At 43.9% G+C, this 20,955-nt stretch overlaps 1 protein-coding gene across 1 annotated transcript in view; it reads left to right on the top strand.

The window, feature by feature from the left end:
* Nucleotides 1-20,955, top strand: part of ABCC12 (ATP binding cassette subfamily C member 12) — a 599,698-nt gene that overhangs the window by 321,930 nt on the left and 256,813 nt on the right. The window contains exon 21 of the mRNA XM_069217731.1: nt 9,897-10,123. Within this exon, the coding sequence (XP_069073832.1) occupies nt 9,897-10,123 (227 nt within the window). The remainder of the gene's footprint in view (nt 1-9,896; nt 10,124-20,955) is intronic.

The raw sequence follows: 20,955 nt of genomic DNA on the forward strand, positions 1-20,955 counted from the left end.
ATTATTTATAGAGCGCGTGGCTACCGACCGGCTTCCTAGCGCTGGAGGACTGTGGACCAGTGCAGGGGGAGAGGGAAACTTAAACCTTGAACAGTAAAGTTTTTAAAGATTTCCGAAATTTAAGTTCATTGGTCGTCATACAAAGGCCAACGGGAAGAGAGTTCCAAAGTTTGGCCCCCTGGTAAACAAGAGTTGCACCTCCCCATCTGGATTTCCTAATTCTGGGGAGGTTAGCAAGGAACCCTGAGGCTGACCTCAACTCTCTCTTAGGTTTGTAAGGAGAGAGATGGTTCTTACAATATGGGGACCCCAGTTATGGAGGGATCTGTGTATATAGCATAAAACCTTAAACATAATACGATGGTCTACGGGGAGCCAGTGAAGTAGATTCAGTCCTGCCTTTACAGAATTACTTCTGGGTATTTCTAACAAAACACGTGCTGCCGCATTTTGAACTCTTTGTAGTTTATTCTTAACATATAAAGGAGATCCGGCAAAGAGACTATTTACATAGTCTAATCTGGAAATAATAAGAGCTTGGACAATAAGCCTTTTTGGCTACCGGAGGAAGAATATGCAAAACCTTTCTAAGAATTCTTAAAAGGCCAAAGCAGATACCGGATATATACTTGGCGTGTTGATCCATCGAGAGAGATGGGTAAAGCCATATTCCTTGGCTTTTGATATTCTCACTAGGGGCTGGTATCACTCCTCTGGAACCATCAATCTCCAAAGTCTGAGGAGGGCCAGACTTATGTCCCAGGATCAGCAACTAAGTTTTATCATTATTTAAGCGCATTCTGCTATTCGTCATCCATCCTGCAACCGCTTGCAGGAAGGAGGATATCGAGGCCGTATTTTCCCTAGAGTTGGAGTTGAGCGAAACCACCAGTTGTGTGTCATCAGCATATGTGACAAGTGAGAATCCCCATGATTCCACCAACTCAGCCAGGGGAACCATGTATATATTAAAAAGCGTGGGGCTGAGTGATGAGCCTTGCGGTACCCCGCAGATGTTATGGAATTTGGCTGAGAGGTGGGATCTATCTAAGACCTGAAAGGATCTGTCTTTCAAAAAAGATCTTAGCCAGACCAGCGCCAATCCTTCTATACCCAAATTTCTCATCCTCTCAGCCATCACCTCATGATCCACTGTGTTGAAAGCTGCGCTCAGATCTAATAGTATGATTGCTGTAAACTTTCCTTGATCCATGCTCTTCCTGGCTTCTTCCAGAACAGCAATGAGTGCAGTTTCCGTGCTGTGCTGTGGCCTGAAACCTGACTGGGTGGCGTCCTTTATAAAAGGAGAGGCCTGATCTTCTAGCCTAGAGGGAGATTCTGGAAAGTTGGAATAAATATCCAGGATCTTTTGATGGAAGAATCCTGCTACTTTTTTTTACTGTGTTCTACTGAGGCTTTAATGGGATTCTCCTCACCAGGTACTTGAATAATCTCTTTTAATATCTGGTATACTACTTTATTACCTCCTCATTCAGTTTCTCTGCCCTAATGGTTCTCTGGTGTGAGCAGAGCCATATCCTTCTTAAAAGATGTAGCACTTCAGGTCAGACTTCCAGCCCCTCCAGTCAGGCTACCAACTTCGGTTGCTCAGCTGGTTAGTGGGCTTTTGATGGTCAGCTGTCATAGGTGTACTCATTTTCTTTACTAATCTTGCTGGCGCCTCTGACCATTTAAATGTTGCCCAGCGCCGTGAATGTATATTAAAGGCTATGAGTCCTGGGCCACGGCAACAGCAGAAATCCTGGGAATAGTAAATGGTTCCCAGAATCCTCCACCCTCGCCATTGCTTGTTGTTCTGCTATTGGATACTCCATGTTTTTTTTTGCACGGCAACCAAATTGATGTCAAATTTGTGCCCACAAGGAGAAGTTATAACCTGTCTCTAGCCTGGACTAAAGAAGGTGATGGTGGGCGTGGGGAGGAGCTGAAGCCTTTTCAGCCCAGTGGGCTTTGCATGCATGGTTTGTCATAGAAGATGTGCATGTACCAATAACATCTTATCCCAATATTGTTTGACCATGTCATGTAGATTGATGAATGTTAGTATACATTACAGTCCAAGTGCTCACTGTGTTCAGTTCCCTTGGTTCCACTGAATTCCATAGTTTAGCCCATCTGATATCTGTCTATGTATCAATCGTTGTTCTCATTCTTGTACATTTCTGTTTGTGTCTGGGCTGTTAAAGACTTTTTTGTGTTCATTCATCATAAGTCGTTCTCTCTGTGACCTGCACTCAGTAAATGCATTTTTATCTTGCTCGTAGAGTATAAAAAATCCCAAATGCTTCTGCGATGTTCACATATTCTGGTCTTAATTTTCCTGACAGTCTTTACTGTACAGGGACACTCAAACAGGTAAACTACATTTGTAGAGTCTGTTATGTCTATGGGCATACAAACATTGTCCACAAGGGTAATAAACAATGGTCTCCAAACAAGTGATGCTCCAAATGGTCAATTGATTTGTGTCACTGTCAGTCTTGGATCTTGTATGAACCAGTGGGTCTCGAATGAGAAAGTATTACAATTCAGAATATGCCAATGTTTGTTTAAAATCATTTTCACCTAGTTTGAGCAGTTATTATAGGTGCTCACAAAGATTAATTGCTTTGATTCTTCACTGTGCATGTCTATTACAAGAGTTTCTCTGTGGGTATTTTTCACTCACGTATTAGTTATTTCAGTATGATTTTGTGGGTACTACGTTTTTTGTCCGGTTTTTTAGCCCCAGCCTTATAGTCATTCAATTTAGAACAGTTTCTTCCTATTCTCAAAAACTGTCCCACTGGTAGGTTTCCCCTTAGGGAACGTGCATGTGCACTCTCAAAGTGTAAACAAGCTTTTCTCTGGATTTTGGGAATACCCTTGTCTTTAGTGTACCTTCGTCTGCTCTTACTCATCATGAGGATAAATCTGAGATACTTTTTACGTATGTTAAGCCAGTTCAAACACTCATTAGCAGAGTCTCCTGCACCATGCCATAATATGATGAAAATGTCATCAATGTAGCAAAGCCACAGGCGAAGCTGGTCATGGCATGAATAATGGCCCATATATTCTCATTTCCAGAGTAGTGGACATAAAGTCACGCAAGACTGGGTACCGAAGGTACTCTCTATGGATGTGCCATACACTGTACATACGAAGTGCCTTCAAATTCAAAACTGTTTGTGTCAGAGCTAATCTAGCTAGTCTTATCACAAAGTTTATTAAGGCTTCAAATTCCCAACTACCTCTCTTCAGGAGGTCCTCGATTACCCATAGCATTTCCTCTTGGGGGATGTTGTGTATAATGTATCTGCTTTAAGGCCTATCATCAGTTCTATGTTTGGGTCAAACTGTATTTCTTTTACTATGTTAGGAAGATGTTTAGTGTCTTTTATGTGTGAAGTTATTTATTTAACTAGAGATCGTAGGAACCAGTCTACATTAGCAGAGAGAGGCTCCATAAAAAGACGCCAAAGAGAAATCCAAAACTTAGTGGATGAAGCTAGACAACTGAGCTGGGCCACAAAATAAGAGGCAGAGCTCCTAATAATGAAAAAACCCTGGGACTTCATCCTTCTGTACTCTGCCAAAGATTCCTACACACAGGGATTCACCTCCAGGACATACAAAGTTTCAGGTGTTGGGTCAGTACTAGAGACTGGGCACGACCAACACTGTCTCCCAAAAAATATTGTATCTCAAATACACAGAACGAAATATGTGTACACCAAAGCAATGAAGCAATTGATCCTCAGGCAGAAAGTCTGAGAACAATTCCCTGTTAAAAATTAAAAAGTGAACCTATTTTAGTGAAGAACATTGAGTCAGTGTGAAGGGATACATTGGTCTGAGATAACTGTTATAAAAGCCCTTTGATATAAGGAATCCAATTTACCAGTGGGCATCAACAAGATCACTTTCCCTGAAAAGAGAGGTAAGACATCTCATAACTCGGCTAAAAGAAGTTTTATTATAGACTAATCGTTTTTTCATTGTTGACTTTTTTCTACAACAATTTTATTCATAGGTTTTGTATTTTGGTTAATTTCTTCCTAGACCTTAAATCTGTCCCATAAACCCCAAACAGGTATTTTATTCATTACAAAACGGCAGTGATCCAAGTAGTGTAAACTTGCATAATCTCACCATTTTCCACCTTAGAATTGCCTGTGCACAAACATCTCCAGTAAAGTTTGAAAGCGTTCATGTCATTTAGTAGGACACGTGCAAAGCGGATTCTGCTAAATATCATCGCCAAATGTTGTGGCCTGGAAGTCAATGCACTAAACAGACTTTGCAATCTATGATAACCTTTTCTATACAAATTGATGCAACTGGCCACTAAGTGGTATGTACAGCAAAATTTGAGGGCCAGTGGCTTATTCATACGTTGAGCTGAAAGGGAAAATAGGGTGAAGCCAGGTGAAAGCTGGTGCTGGGGCTATGTCTATGAAGCAGGCCACACAGCCTTCATTTCACCTCTTCATTTCACCTCTTAACCCCTTCGCTGCCAGTCCTTTTTCCCCTCAGGTGGCAGGCCTTTTTTTGAGCTATTTGGGGCAGGGCGCGCTTAGGCCCTCATTACTTTTTGTTCACATAAGCTAACCACGCCAAATTTGCGTCCTTTTTTTTCCAACATCCTAGGGATTCTAGAGGTACCCAGACTTTGTAGGTTCCCCTGAAGGAGACCAAGAAATTAGCCAAAATACAGTGAACATTTCGTTTTTTAAAAACAAATTGGAAAAAAGGGCTGCAGAAGAAGGCTTGTGGTTTTTTCCCTGAAATTGACATCAACAAAGGGTTTGCAGTGCTAAAATCACCAGCTTTCAGGAACAGGCAGACTTGAATCAGAAAACACAATTTTTCAGCACAATTTTGACATTTTACTGGGACATACCCCATTTTTATGATTTTTTGTGCTTTCAGCCTCCTACCAGTCAGTGACAGAAATAGGTTTGAAACCAATGGTGGATCCCAGAAACCTAAACATTTCTGAAAAGTAGACAAAATTCTGAATTCAGCAATGGGTAATTTGTGTAAATCCTACAAGGATTTCCTACAGAAAATAACAACTGAATTAAAAACATATTAAAACTGAGGTGAAAAAAACAGCCATTTTCCCCTGAAATTGACATCAACAAAGGGATTGCAGTGCTAAAATCACCAGCTTTCAGGAACAGGCAGACTTGAATCAGAAAACACAATTTTTCAGCACAATTTTGACATTTTACTGGGACATACCCCATTTTTACGATTTTTTGTGCTTTTAGCCTCCTACCAGTCAGTGACAGAAATAGTTTTGAAACCAATGGTGGATCCCAGAAACCTAAACATTTCTGAAAAGTAGACAAAATTCTGAATTCAGCAATGGGTAATTTGTGTAAATCCTACAAGGGTTTCCTACAGAAAATAACAACTGAATTAAAAACATATTAAAATTGAGGTGAAAAAAACTACCATTTTTCTCTATGTTTTACTCTGTAACTTTTTCCTGCGATGTCATATTTTTTAAAGCAATTTACTGTTATGTCTGCTGGACTCTTCTGGTTGCGGGGATATATAGGGCTTATAGGTTCATCAAGAACCCTAGGTACCCAGAGCCAATAAATGAGCTGCACCTCGCAGGGGGTTTTCATTCTATACCGGGTATACAGCAATTCATTTGCTGAAATATAAAGAGTCAAAAATAGGTATCAAGAAAACCTTTGTATTTCCAAAATGGGCACAAGATAAGGTGTTGAGGAGCAGTGGTTATTTGCACATCTCTGAATTCAGGGGTGCCCATACTAGTATGTGAATTACAGGGCATTTCTCAAATAGATGTCTTTTTTACACACTGTCTTATATTTGGAAGGAAAAAAAGTAGAGAAAGACAAGGGGCAATAACACTTGTTTTGCTATTCTATGTTCCCCCAAGTCTCCTGATAAAAATAGTACCTCACTTGTGTGGGTAGGCCTAGTGCCCGCAACAGGAAATGCCCCAAAACACAAAGTGGACACATCACATTTTCTCAAAGAAAACAGAGGTGTTTTTTGCAAAGTGCCTACCTGTGGATTTTGGCCTCTAGCTCAGCCGCCACCTAGGGGAACCTACCAAACCTGTGCATTTTTGAAAACTAGAGACCTAGGGGAATCCAAGACGGGGTGACTTGTCAGGCTCCCACCAGGTTCTCTTACACAGAATCCTTTGCAAACCTCAAAATGTGGCTAAAAAAACACTTTTTCCTCACATTTCGGTGACAGAAAGTTCTGGAATCTGAGAGGAGCCACAAATTTCCTTCCACCCAGCGTTCCCCCAAGTCTCCCGATAAAAATGGTACCTCACTTGTGTGGGTAGGGCTTTTGCTCGCAACAGGAAATGCCCCCCCCCAAAAAAACTGTCTGGACACATTAAAATGATCAAATAGAAAACTACCTGTTTTTGCGGGGGGCACCTGCATTTTTGGTCTTGAGCTCAGCAGCCATCTAGGGAAACCTACCAAACCCAGACATTTCTGAAAACTAGACACCTGAGGGAGTCAAGGGAGGTGTGACTTGCGTGGATCCACCAATATTTTCTTACCCAGAATCCTCAGCAAACCTCAAATTTAGCCAAAATCGTCACATTTTTCCCACATTTCTGTGCCGCACTGCACCGGGACGAATTTCCTACCACCCAACGTTCCCCTCAGTCTCCCGGTAAAAATTATACCTCACTTGTGTAGGTGGGCCAAGTGTTTGTGACAGGAAAGAGCCAAATACACGTCGAAATTGAGGGGGAACCAAAGTGGGCCTAAAAAGGCAGTTTGAAAAAAAACATTTTTAGACTGACAAGTGCAGCAGAGATTTTATCGGTATAGATGAGACCATGCTGGGTGGTAGGAATTTTGTGGATTACTGCAGATTCCGGAAGATTCCATCACAAAAATGTGGGAAAAATTTGTGCTTTCCAGCAAAGTTGCAGGTTTGCAGGGCATTGTGGGTAAGGAAATGGTGTGGGTGCATGTGAAGCACACTACCATGGAATCAACTAGATGTTTAGTTTTCAGATGTGTCTAGGTCTTGTGGATTTTTCTACATGGCAGCGTCCCAAAGTAAAAAAAAAAGTGCAGCCCTCACCATTCCAAGTGGGACGATTTTGAGAGTTACCAAGCTCTCATGGCCCAAATGTGAAACAAAAGGCAAAAATAATCAAATGTCCTCTTGCTTGCCATGGGATAAGATTTTTTAGTGTGCGGGGGAGAGCTGAAAGACTGTTAGCCCCTTCAGTTCGGGTGGGGACATAACTAGCCCCATACCGGTTGGTAGCCACTACCCCACTATTTTCTTTAATTTTTTTATTCCCTGGCATCTAGTAGACTTTCCGTCCCCCTGGGGTCTGGATCAGGGGTAATTGCCCAATCTGCCCACTGGTGGGCAGAACAACTTTGGCCCCATTTATTTGGGGTGGGGGTATGGCCATACCCCCAACCTCTTATTTTGAAAAAAAAATCTGGTCTCTGGTGGGCTTTCTGCCCCCCTTGGGGGCAGATGGGCCTTCCAAAATAGGCCAATCTGCCCCCAAGGGGAGCAGTTATGGCCAACAGTAATGTGCCCCCAGGGGGAGAGACCCTTGCCCAAGGGGCTGCCCCCTCCAAACAAAACACACACATACACACACACCAATCCATGGTGTCTAGAGATTTCTGCCCTCTTTGGGGGCAGATTGGCCTAACAAAAATAGGCTGATCTACCCCCAAGGGGGGCAGAAATGGCCTAAAAACAATTTGACCCCCAGGGGAGCGACCCTTGTCTAAGGGGTCACTCCCCAAACATAAAAACATAAAGTAAATAAAAAAATATATATATCCCTGGTGTCCAGTGGTTTCTGCCCCCCCGGGGGCAGATCCGCCTAATTATATTAGGCGGATCTGCCTCCGGGGGGGCAGAAAAGGCCTAAAAATATTTCCCCCCCGGGGAGTGGCCCTTGTCAAAGGGGCCGCTCCCCTTATGCGTTAGTATTAAAAAAATTAAAATTCCCTGGTGTCTTGTGGTTTCTGCCCCCCTTGGGGGCAGATTGGCCTAATTATATTATGCTAATCTGCCCCCGGGGGACAGAAATGGCCTAATAATAATTTGCCCCCCCCCCCGGAGCGACCCTTGCCTAAGGGGTCGCTCTCCAAATATGAAAAAATAAAAGTAAACAATAAAAAACTATCCCTGGTGCCTAGTGGTTTTCTGCGCCCAGGGGGGGAAGAAATGGCCAGGAAATAATTTTCCGCCGAGAAGCGGCCCTTGCCCAAGGGGCCGCTCCCCTTACTTCAAATAGCCCACAAATAAAAATATTCCCTGGTGTATAGTGGTTTCTGCCCCCCCCCCCCCCCCCCGGGTCAAATCGCAAGGCCGATCTGGCAGAAATGGCCTAATAATAATGGCACCCCCCTCCCCCGGAGCGACCCTTGCCCTCCCCAAACATAAAACAAAACCAAAAAAAAACAATAAATACAATTTTCACTGGTGTCTAGTGGATTTCTGCCCCCTTTGAGGGCAGATCGGACTAATAATATTATCGCATCGCGATCCGGCAGCAGAAATGCTCAGAGAGACATGAAAGGAGAGGAAAGGCCTTTCCTCTCCTTTCATGCCTCTCTGCCCCTCCACGTGATCGGAGGAGAAATGCTTTCGCATTTCTCCTTCGACTGGGCACTGGAAGCTGAGCTTCCAGCGGCGGAGGGAAGGCCTCTGTTTCGCGCGCTGACGTCATCAGACGCCACAGGGGTCACAGGGGGGCGGGGGTGGAAGGGGAAGCGATTCCCCTTCCATCTCTGCCCAGGGGAGGGGGGTGCTCGGCCATGGGGTGGAGCGCTAGCCCATTGCAGGACGAGATGGTCTCATCCTCGGCACCGGCGAGACCAGCTCGTCCTGGGAACCCAAGGGGTTAAGACTCAGCTTGAATACTGCAAAATAGTTCACTGATTATTGTTTCCTGATGCTTGTCTGACAAAATGGAAACCAAACTATCTTCTTTTCTGCTAATGTGTTCACCAGTTTCTCTGGCCGGGCTCCAAATAGCTTAAAAGTTAGAACACGAAAGACAGTAGTAAACTCTTCATGAGCCTAGTCCATATTCCCTGACTCCATGAAAAGGTTCTGTCTGGCAAAGATTATATAAAGAAATTGCAGCTGTTCTGTGTGATATTGCATAGCATATTTAATATTTTAGCATTGATTGGACTTTGTCTTCATGTCCCTGACAGTATTGTGAAATTTAGTTCTGAAAGGAAATGGTTAGCTGCTGTTCTAACCAGTATGGTACAAAAATATCATGGCCTAAATATCATCTGGCAAACATGTAAGGGCACCATTCACAAAGGTAAACTTAGACCTGAAGTCTAAGGGCCAATTGACTTCAGGTTTAAGTTTACCTTTGTGAATTGAGCCCTTAGACTTCAGGTCTAAACTTAGACTTCAAGTCTGTTTACCTTTATGAATTGGACCCATAGTGTCCTAAATGTTGTTTGCCAAAATATAGCCCTGTTGGAGTTCATTATAGAAAATCTACACATTATCTGCAATATTTTACAAATAAGCTTCTTCTCAATGCAGTACAGTCTGTGACAAGTGTTTTAACAACACTGTTACTTTATGGGGAAAAATGAATACACACAATCTTAAAGGGTGTTTTAAATTTTAATCACAAATTAATTGGTGTTATTTCAAATATCTCATGTACAAATGGTGGCCCATGCTTTTACATATGATTGGATAATAACAACCATTGTGTTGTGCAGACTGTGGTGCATGCTTAGTGTTGTAGTAGTGAGTCTTGGGTAGCAGCAGCCAATCCCACACCATTCACCATTTCACCATTGACTTGAGACACATGTATTATTTTACCAATACATGATTAAATTTCTCCATCTCCACAGATCTTGCAGAGCCCAATGAGCTTCTTTGATACGACTCCCACCGGCAGGCTGATGAACCGCTTCTCCAAGGACATGGACGAGGTGGACGTGAGGCTCCCATTTCAAGCGGAAAACTTTCTGCAGCAAATGTTTCTCGTTCTGTTCACGATAGTCGTCGTATCCGTTGTGTTTCCCTACCTTCTTATCGCTCTAGCGATCCTCGCTGTTGTCTTTTTCTTTCTTCTGAAGTAAGTTGGTGATGAAAGTGCATTGAAGTGTTGTGCACAAGTAGTGAAAGTATGGCATTATGAGAAGCCGCAGCCTTTAAGTGTAACATGGCTTTTTTTAATAGAAGGTTTTACTTTTTATCCCTGAACCACCTCTAACATCTAAAGAGCAAGTTACTGGTTGCTTCAGAATAACAGAAATATTCAAAATGCACACCTATCGATATTTCTGGTCACTGTGAACGTGTTGTGGTGAGGAGGGGGCCAGATCTCCAATGTACATCCTGAAAATAGCCTTAATTTTGCCCTCTGACTCATGGCATTGCGACATGTTAAGGGATCTTTTGAATCAAAATTAATTTGTGATATGAAAAGAAAATTAATGCTGGCCTGATTCTAACAACCATTTGCTCATGTATGAGCCTGAGTTAGATCCCAAATGGCTTGAAATATGGTGTAGGGTACTTGTTAAAGGTGTCTGCGCATTTGTAAATCTCTTGCTAACACATTATTCCCCATGAAAGAAAAATATTGCTCATGAGTAAATGCCATTCCTGAAGTGGGCAGTGGGTGTTTCAGACTGGGGAGTCCTTTGAAAGTCTGGATACACTCACAAACTCAGCATATTTTTTGGCAGTTTTCAAATTCATCTCTGATGCCTTTACACCGTGAAAAATGATCAGCAAATTACTCCTGCTGGGTGCTTTGTTTGAATCATGTGAATGGAGGGAAATTTTGGTTTCCAGCAGAAAGTCTTGTGGCTCCACAAGAGAGGGGGCAAAGGTTTAATGTAATTGATGGTGAGAACCCGCCTTCCCTTGGTCATTAAGAAAGTGCTTCATGCATGATGCACTACGTCATAAGCAGGAAGCCTGCAGTCACTGACTGGTAATTTCTCAACTGATGGGCTTTGTCCTCAGATGACTCCAGAATATATAGATGCTTGACATCACCATACTGATGAAGAGTGACTAAACAGTGACACCCTAGATCTAGTGACATACATAGTGAAGAGTATCACCAAACAAAAGACACCTGGGTCACTCTGATAGAGGCAGGTCTAAAGAGGATTGATGAAAAATAACTAAGAACAACACCCTTTTAACACAAAGGCACAGCAAGAATGGAGGACAGTGTTCCTTTCTCATCCATCTCAAACACTGGTCAAATGTTCAATCCCATGAGCAAGCTCATCATTCCATCATTTGCAGCTTGAAGATGATGTTCTTTCACTTAAACAGTGGGGGTCTGATGGCTGTGCCTGGGAAGAAAATCATACTGATATGCTTGAAGAGGTTTATACCACTTACTAGGAGGTGGTAGCAGCTCCACATCAACCAAATCATACCACTGGTTGGTTCCCCTATGTCTATCTTGATTAGTTTTAAAATATTATTACATGGAGGTTCTCCGTAGTTCTATCCTCACTACTGAAATGCACATTGTAACACATGGCCCTGAATGATATCAAAGTTCTTTTGGGGAGAAACAAATCTTCACAAAGCCATTTGCACAACACATTTGCAACCAGATGTGGAAATGGCTTGCCACAAGTGTACTTTTATGTTTTATATTCACAAAATATGCATTTAATTTAGTAATGTAATTATTCAAACATAATATTTGTTGGTAATGGCCTTTCTGCAGGGACACTCCCAAACTTTTGCCTTCCTCCTTCTCTTTTTCTGACCTAATTTTTGCTGGCTTTAGGATTCTGCGCTCTTTACCATTGCTAACATGCATGTGCTCCCTCCCTAAACATGGTGACATTGCTCATACCCTATTGGCATATTTAATTTACTTGTATGTCCCTAGCACAGTGCACTACATGTGCCCAGGGCCTGTAAATTAAATACTACTAGTGGGCCTGCAGCACTGGTTGTGCCACCCACATACGTAGCCTCTAATCATGTCTCAGGCCTGCCATTGCGGGGCCTGTGTGTGCAGTTTCACTGTCACTTCGACTTGGCATTTAAAAGTAATTGCCAAGCCTTAAACTCCCCTTTTTCTTTATATAAGTCACCCCTAAGGTAGGCCCTAGGTAGCCCAGAGGGCAGGGTGCTATGTAGGTAAAAGGCAGGACATGAACATGTGTGCTCTATATGTCCTGGTAGTGTAAAACTCCTAAATTTGTTTTACACTGCTGTGAGGCCTGCTCCTTTTATAGGATAACATTAGGGCTACCCTCATGTACTGTTTGAGTGGTAGATTCTAATCTGAAAGGAGTAACAAGGTCATATTTAGTATGGTCAGAATGGTAATACAAATTCCTGCTGACTGGTGACATTAGATTCAATATTACCATTCTAGAAATGCGACTTTTAGAAAGTGAGCATTCCTCTGCACTTAAACACTTCTGTGCCTTACAATCCACGCCTGGGTGGGTTAGTTGACAGCTTCCTTGTGTATTTCACTCAGACAACCCCAAACACAGGATGCTCAATCACACCTGCACACATCTTCATACTGAATGGGTTTTCCTGGGCTGACAGGGTGGAGGGCCTGACACTTACATGGTGAAGGACAGTGACCCTGGCAGACAGGATGGAATTGAAAGGGGACCTTGTGCACTTCTGAGCCACTCTTTGAAGTCTCCTCCACTTCAAAGGCACATTTGGGTATTTAAACATGGCCTCTGACCCTACCAACTCAGACACTTCTGGACAAAATACCACTGGTGAAGAAACTCTGACCCAGAATCTGCAATCTGCCAAGAGAAGCTGCCTGGCTGCCCTAAGTACTCACCTGACTGTTTGCTGAAAAAGACTGCTGCCTTGATGTTGCCCTGCTGCCTTGCTGCCCTCTGGTTCTGCTGAGAAGGGTCTCCAAAGGCTTGGATTGAGCTTACCTCCTGTTTTCTGAAGTCTCAGGGCCAAAAAGGCTTAATCTCTGCAAAGAACTCCTTGTGCGATGAAATTTCGATGCACAGCCTGCCAGAAACGACGCACAGCCTGCATCGCAGTGAGAAAATCACTGCACCCCGAACTGGAACGATGTAGCCCGGCTCCCTGAGTGGAGATCGATGCAGCACCAGCGTTGCGATTGGAACTTCAACGCACGGCCCACTAAAACAACGCATAGCCAAGCCAGAAGGACGCAACGCAACTTCCTGCAAGAAGAATCGATGCAGCACCTGCTGTGCTATAGAAATTTCCCCGCATTGCCCACCAAATCGACACAGCTCCTATGACTTTGTCCTGCACACCCAGGATTTCTCTGCATCGTCCCCGGGGCGTCCAAATACCCGCCACCCGAAGAGGATCCAAGTCCATGCACCAAAAATCGACACAAGACCCTGGCTGCGTGAACAAAATAGTGATGATTCGTCTGTGTGCGCCCGGATAAAACTGACGCACACCTCCACGGTTTTCCACGCATCTCCTCCTCTGCAATTTAGATGCAAACCAGGTGCTTTGTGCTTGCAAGAGACACTTATTGCTTTCAAGAACTTAAGACTCTTTTTATCATTTTCTAAAGTGATATTTCAGTGTGTACTTATAAAATCTTGATTGTTTTTGACCTGCCTTTAACTAGATAAATATCATATATTTTTCTAAACCTGTGTGGTGTATTCTTGTGGTGTTTGCACTGTGTTATTGATTGATATACTGTGCACATACTTTACACATTGCCTTCTAAGTTAAGCCTGACTGCTCACTGCCAAGCTACCAGAGAGTGGGCACAGGATAATTTGGATTGTGTGTGACTTACCCTGACTTGAGAGAGGGTCCTTGCTTGGACAGGAGGTAACCTGACTGCCAACCAAAGACCCTATTTCTAACATTGGTGATCAGCGGTGAGGATAGGACTTGTATTTGTGCAGTGACATAAAATAGCTATGTGTACACTACCTAGCCACAGCTGAAGGTCAACTTGAGTTTTTATCTTTTTCTGCAATTTCGTTTTCTACCTGACATTTTCAACTAAAGCCTCATTCAACATGTCTCTGTCTGGGTCTCAAGCAGGAGCTGAAGATTTTGACCTAGCCAAAATGGAGACATACACTATTAACCAGCTGAAGGGGTTCTGCAGGTGGATGGGAGTACCTACCCGGGGTGCCTCCAGAAAGGAGGAATACCAAAAGGCGCTGAGGGCCTGGGCAGAACCCATTCAGGTGAGAATGTTGAGGAGGAGGAGCAAGAGGATGGCCCCTCAGAGGATTTTTTGCCAGCAGTGGGGGTTGTACCTCCTGGAATTGTGCCCCTTGTAAACCAGGGAGCAGTGTCTTTAGCAATGGCCTCACTGCAGAGGAAAGGAGGGAAGAGAGAGAATTTCAAGCGCAAATGGCAAAGTTAAAAATTTAAGCGCAACAGGAGGAGAGGAGGTCAGAGAGAGAAGCCAAACAGGCTGAAGCTGAGGCTGAAAGGGCTTTGGCTGAAAATAAACTTTTGTTGGCTCATGAACTGAGTCTCAAAGAGCTGGATATAAAGGTGAGGCAGTCTGAGTCCAGCAGTGATGGTGGCAGCATACATGCAGGACCTTCTGGAGAAAGTAGGGTTCGTATACCCCAAAAATGTAGTGCCAAGTTATGTGCTAGGAGATGAAATTGATAAGTGGTTGGCTGCTTGTGAAGTTGCATTAAGGGCTCATGAGGTCTCTGAAGAGCAATGGGGTCAGCTTTGTGGTGGTATGTACCAGTTGTGGGGAGGGACACACTCCTTGCCTTAGATCCAAGGGATCAAAACACATATGCACCCATGAAAGCTGCTTTACTTGCCAAGTTTGGGCTGACACCTGAGAAATGCTGTCAGAGGTTCAGGGACAGCAACAAACTCTCCACACAGAATTGGGTAGACTTTTTTGATTTCACCAGTAAGGTACTGAATGGATGGCAGTAAAGTAAACGATTACACAGGGTTATATAATTTAATTCTGAGAGAGCATGTGCTCAGTACTTGTGTTACAGAGTTGTGCCAGCACCTGATTGACAGTAAGCTGACTGATCCTAGAAAGCTTGCTGAGGATGTAGGCATCTGGGTTAGCACCAGAGTGTCCAAAAAGGTACCTGGGAGTGACCCCGAGAAGGGTGGTTCCGGTTCCCCTCAACAAAGTGAGAGGGAGGTCAAAGATGACCCAGACAAGTCCCAGAGTAACGGGGGAGGAAAGGGTTCCCATGTCCCATCTGATAAACAGGGTGGTGGTTCTGATGGGCAGTGACCCAAAGCATCCCATTCCCAACCCCGCTGCTTTGAGTGCTCCCAGCTAGGGCACAGGAAGGGGGACTCTGTCTGTTCAAAGAAATCACCCACTGGTGGGATCTCTACAAGAGTGGTCAATGTGGCCTTAGGGAAAGTAGTCCCCAGGGGCAGGTCATACACCATGCCCTCATCTCCTTCAGTTGGGAGATAGACTCAGAGGGTAAGCTGGTGATCCCTGAGGGTGGGAGCTGTCACTTCCACCAGGTGGGAGTAAATGGGATCCCAATCACCACTCTGAGAGACACAGGGGCTAGTCACACCATGATGGTGGAGAGACTTGTTTCCCCAGAGCAGTACACCAGTCAGGTGTGTAGGGTGACTCCAGCCCATGGGTGGATTTCTTCTGCCCCATGGCCCTGGTATCCCTAGAGTGGGGTGGGGAGGTGACCCAGACGTGGGTCATAGTTAGTCCCCAGATGCCCATTGACTGAATTCTGGGGAATGAGTTACCCCTAGTGGCAGAAGAACTGAGAGGGGTGACCCCTAAGGGTGCCCTGACAGTTCAGCTATCTGGCAGTACCCCTTCCCAGAGGAGGGTACGTGAGCCCAGATGTAGCGGCAAGGTGAGGGAGGACTCACTCTTGTCCCCTGTTCAGCCTAAGGGTACAGACCCTAGGTTGATTGACCAGTGTTCAGGGTACCACCCCTGAAATGGTGAGAGGTAGAGTGAAGAAGGGGTACAAGACCCCTGGGGCTACTGCTGTCCATTCTGAGATACCTTGAGAAGTCAGAGAAACCTCCAAATCCCCTAGGGAACTCACTGCCATCTTTGAGGCTGGAGGAGAAGCCTGCCAGTGGCCCTGCTCAGGGCCTCCACTTAGCAGTGGATGGTCTGGGGCCTGGCTCCTGACACAGCTGTCAGAGGCCTAATTTGGTTGCTGTCCTTGTGAACAGAACTTTCCCTGGGTTGGGGATAGAAGTCAGACCCAAGGAGTGGCACGGGCCACATCACTTTGTTGGCCATGGTGGTACTGCCTGCCTACTGGAATGGATCTGTGAGCAAATTAAGGTTAGGAGCTTCACAGATGGGGTCCACAGATGAGGAGAAGGGTTCCCCAGTTCAGTGGCCCCAGAGAGTATAGACAGAGAAGCCTCACTGGGTTCAGAAAGGCATAGAACTGGCAAGTGCCCCTGCAGTAGTGGACCATTGTCCATGTTCTATCACCTTAAGCATGGAAGTCCATCAGAGTGTTAATTAGCCTACCCTGGCTTTAGGCTGAAAGGGGGATATGTTGGAAATAGCCTTTCTGCAGGGTCAATCCCAAACATTTTGCCTTCCTCCTTCTCTTTTTCTGACCTCATTTTTGCTGGCTATAGGACTCTGCGCTCTTTACCACTGCTAATCAGTGCTAAAGTGCATGTGCTCCCTCCCTAAAACATAATGACATTGCTCATACCCAATTGGCATATTTAATTTACTTGTATGTCCATAGCACAGTGCACATGTGCCCAGGGCCTGTAAATTAAAAACTACTAGTGGGCCTGCAGCACTGGTTGTGCCGCCCACGTGGGTAGCCTCTAACCATATCTCAGTCTTGCCCTTGCAGGGCCTGTGTGTGCAGTTTCACTGCCACTTCGACATGGCATTTAAAAGTAATTGCCAAGCCTTAAACTCCCCTTTTTCTACATATGAGTCACCCCTAAGGTAGGCTCTAGGTAACCCAAAGGGCAGGGTGCTATATAGGTAAAAGGAAGGACAGGAACATGTGTGTTCTTTATGTCCTGGTGGTGTAAAACTCCGGAATTCGTTTTACACTGCTGTGAGGCCTGCTCCATTCAGAGGATAACATTAGGTCTACCCACATATACTGTTTGAGTGGTAGATTCTGATCTGAAAGGAGTAACAAGGTCATATTTAGTATGGCCCGAATGGTAATGCAAAATCCTGCTGACTGGTGAAGTTGGATTTATTATTACTATTTTAGAAATGCCACTTTTAGAAAGTAAGCATTTCTGTGCACTTAAATCCTTCTGTGCCTTACAATCCACGTCTGGCTGGGTTACTTGACAGCTCCCTTGTGCATTTCACTCCAAACACAGGATGCTCAGTCACACCTACACATCTGCATACTTAATGGGTCTTCCTGGGCTGGAAGGGTGCAGGGCCCGACACTTACATGTCAAAGGACAGTGGCCTGCTCACAGGCAATGGACTGCCAAACCTCCTACTGGGACCCTGGCAGACAAGATGGAACTGAAAGGGGATCTTGTGCACTTCTAAGCCACTCTTTGAAGTCTTCCCCACTTCAAAGGTTCATTTGGGTATTTAAACAGGGCCTCTGACCCTACCAACTCAGACACTTCTGGACAAGATACCACTGGTGAAGAAACACTGTCCCAGAACCTGGAATCTGCCATGAGGAGCTGCCTAGCTGCCCAAATGACTTACCTGACTGCTTTGCTGAAAGGTACTGCTGCTTGGCTGTTGCCCTGCTGCCTTGCTGCCCTCTGGTTCTGCTGATAAGTGCTCTCCAAGGGCTTGGATTGAGCTTGCCTCCTGTTTTCTGAAGTCTCAGGGCCAAAAAGACTTCATCTCTGCAAAGAACTCCTTGTGCAGCAAAAATTTGATGCACAGCCTGCATGTTGGTGAGAAAGTCACTGCACGCCAAACCAGAACGATGCAGCCCGGCTCCCCAAGTGGAGATCGACACAGCACCAGCGTTGCGACTGGAATGTTGACGAACGGCCCACTGGATTGACACATAGCTGAGCCGGAACAATGCAGGCCGACTTGCTGCAAAAAGAATCGGCGCATCGCCTGCCGTGCGACAGAAATTTCCCTGCATCGCCCACCAGATCGATGCAGCTCCTGTGACTTCGTCCTGCACGCCCAGGATTTCTCTGCATCGTCCCGGGGGCGTCCAAATACCCCGCAACCCAAAGAGGATCCAAGTCCACGCACCGGAAATCCATTCACGGCCCAGGCTGCGTGAAAAAAATATCAACGCATTGCCTGTGTGCGCCTGGAGAAACCGGCGCACACCTCACCATTTTCCACGCATCTCTCCTTTACGGTCACTTGCTGATAATTTAGACGCAAACCAGTTACTTTGTGCCTGAAAGAGACACTTATTGCTTTTAAGAACTTAAGACTCTTTTTATCATTTTCTAAAGTGATATTTCAACATGTACTTATCAAATCTTGATCGTTTTTGACCTGCCTTTAACTAGATAAATATTACAGATTGTTCTAAACGTGTGTGGTGTATGTTTGTGGTGTTTACACTGTGTTATTGCATGATTTATTGCACAAATACTTTACACATTGCCTTCTAAGTTAAGCCTGACTGCTCAATGCCAAGCTACCAGAGGGTGGGCACAGGATAATTCGGATTGTGTGTGATTTATCCTGACTAGAAAGAGGGTCCTTGCATGGACAGGAGGTAACCTGACTGCCAACCAAAGACCCCATTTCTAACAATATTACATCAGCATGGTGTAATATTGTGTGTCATCCAATCTGCTCATGGTGGGGTGTATCATTGGTGTTTCAATTCAGGGATGCCTGGTAAAGATGATGAACAACCACAAAAGTGTGAGATTGGGAACATTCACAAACATTTGGAAGTCACATTCCATCTAAGGGCAGACATAAATCTGTATCATGGGTGGAAATGGAGAACACAGCCACAATTGTTGAAGGGGTAGGTTTCGATACTGGGGAAATTTGGTTTTTGTTTGTTTACAATTGTGTAAATGTACAGAATGTCTGTGTAAATGAAACTGCATGTGCGTGACTTATAATTCACACAGAATTTCACAACTACTCTTGGAAATCCTCACCTTTCCCTGTTGTATGTTCTAGAATTCCCTGTTTTTTAGAATTTTACTCCGAACCTAGGAAGTAAGAGGAGGGAACCCATTTCAAGCTATTTTTTCTGCTGTGGGCCCAAAATAACTGTAAGGCGTGTAATTCCTCAGCTTTAATAAATACTGTGTGATTCCTCAATTTTGAAGCGACCAGAAATGTTTTGCTCTGGGATTTCGAATTCATTTTCTTTTGAACCAAATATCGCCTCATACGCATTGCAAGCCCATCGCTACTCCTCTGACACTACCCTAGAAACGCTGACTTTCACCTATGTAGATCTGTCATGTTCGTACATTGACATCGTCTTTATAAACATGTCCATCACATCAGTTACAATTAAAATTAAATGTACTACACATTCGTTATACAAGAACTTTTCTGGGTATATGTATACAGGGAAAAACGTTTAGGATTGACCGAAAGTGTTGGACAATAATTCAATATATGTGGATTTGAACAGTCTGAAGGAAGAAGATCGTCCTGTGAAGCCTAATTTCTTCAAAAGATGTTACTTTTACTCGTAACAAACTTAGCCTTATTTTGCTCATATAAATGCTTTTGATAGATCTTGTTGTGAACCTTTCGAAAAGTATTTATAGGCAGTTGGAACGGGATGGTGGTATTGTGCTTAAAAGCTGGAAGTGGATTGAAAATGGGTTGAACTGCACAGAGCATCTTCTTATGTCTATATAGTTCCAATACCTTTCATCAGAGATCTCTTGACAGGGGTTGTAGGGGAAAGCACGTGTAAACATGATGATGCTATAACTGTAAGGAATGTGGTATAATGTACTGAAGGGATATCTGGAAGAGGACAATAGATTTTATGTTCATAGCCAGCAACCCACTCAGAACAGTTTATTTTTCAGACCTTCATTTGCCTCACAGGTGCTCGATTCATAGTGGTTGAATTATACAGAAACATTTGGGTACAGGGCAACAAAGTACGTCACCTCTACGTTCTGATGGTTGTAGGTACGATTTGTGTTGAGAAAAGATATAACCGCCTGACTGTGGACTTAAACCTTAGTAGGGTCGCAGCAAACGTCATATTAGGTTATATTCCATGCAGGGATGCAAAATGCCACTCAGTGAGTGATGATTTAAGCCATGATCTGCCTTTCACTTCAAAATTAGGGTCTAGACGTGCAATGTCTTGGCTTGAGATCTCATCGGACAGGTGTTGTGTTCCAAGTTTTCCACGTGTTAAAATAAAACGAGCATACCTATTGGAAGTGCAAAATTTCCGTGAAAAGAATCCAGCTGTGATCCTGCGAATGAATACATTTTTACATAAAGAGTTGTTCTATATAAGTATGTAATTCAGACAGAGGACATTTGGCAGTATTACCTGGTTGTTTTAAGACTACCAAAAATGAGGAGCGGACGAGTAAATAGACATTCTAAAGGACTTATGAGAATTACGAATTCAACACATTTTTCAGGTGCTGTATTTTTGTACGCTGAATGTACTTGCTTGGGAAGATACTTGCAGAGAAAACGTGAAGTTTTTTACATTCATAGTGCATTACGTATTCTTTTAATACATGTCCCTTTGGATATGTCTTTCTTAAAACATATTATTGATATAATACCCATTACTAGATAACCATTTAATAAATAATAAACATAACATGCCGAAATGTGTCTAATAAAATAAAAATGGCTATAGATGGGTGGCTACTGGAGGCGTTGTAAGTATGTGCATAATATCACTTTCAACAGCATATTCTCGAGAATAGTGAATTCCCTATTATATATTGTACAATTTTACCATCTGCACATAACTACCGCTATTTGTGTGACTTTCACCAAATTCTACAATTTAACATAAGTACATTTTG

This window comes from Pleurodeles waltl, chromosome 12, assembly GCF_031143425.1.
Source record: "Pleurodeles waltl isolate 20211129_DDA chromosome 12, aPleWal1.hap1.20221129, whole genome shotgun sequence".
Classification (NCBI taxonomy): Eukaryota; Metazoa; Chordata; class Amphibia; order Caudata; family Salamandridae; genus Pleurodeles; species Pleurodeles waltl.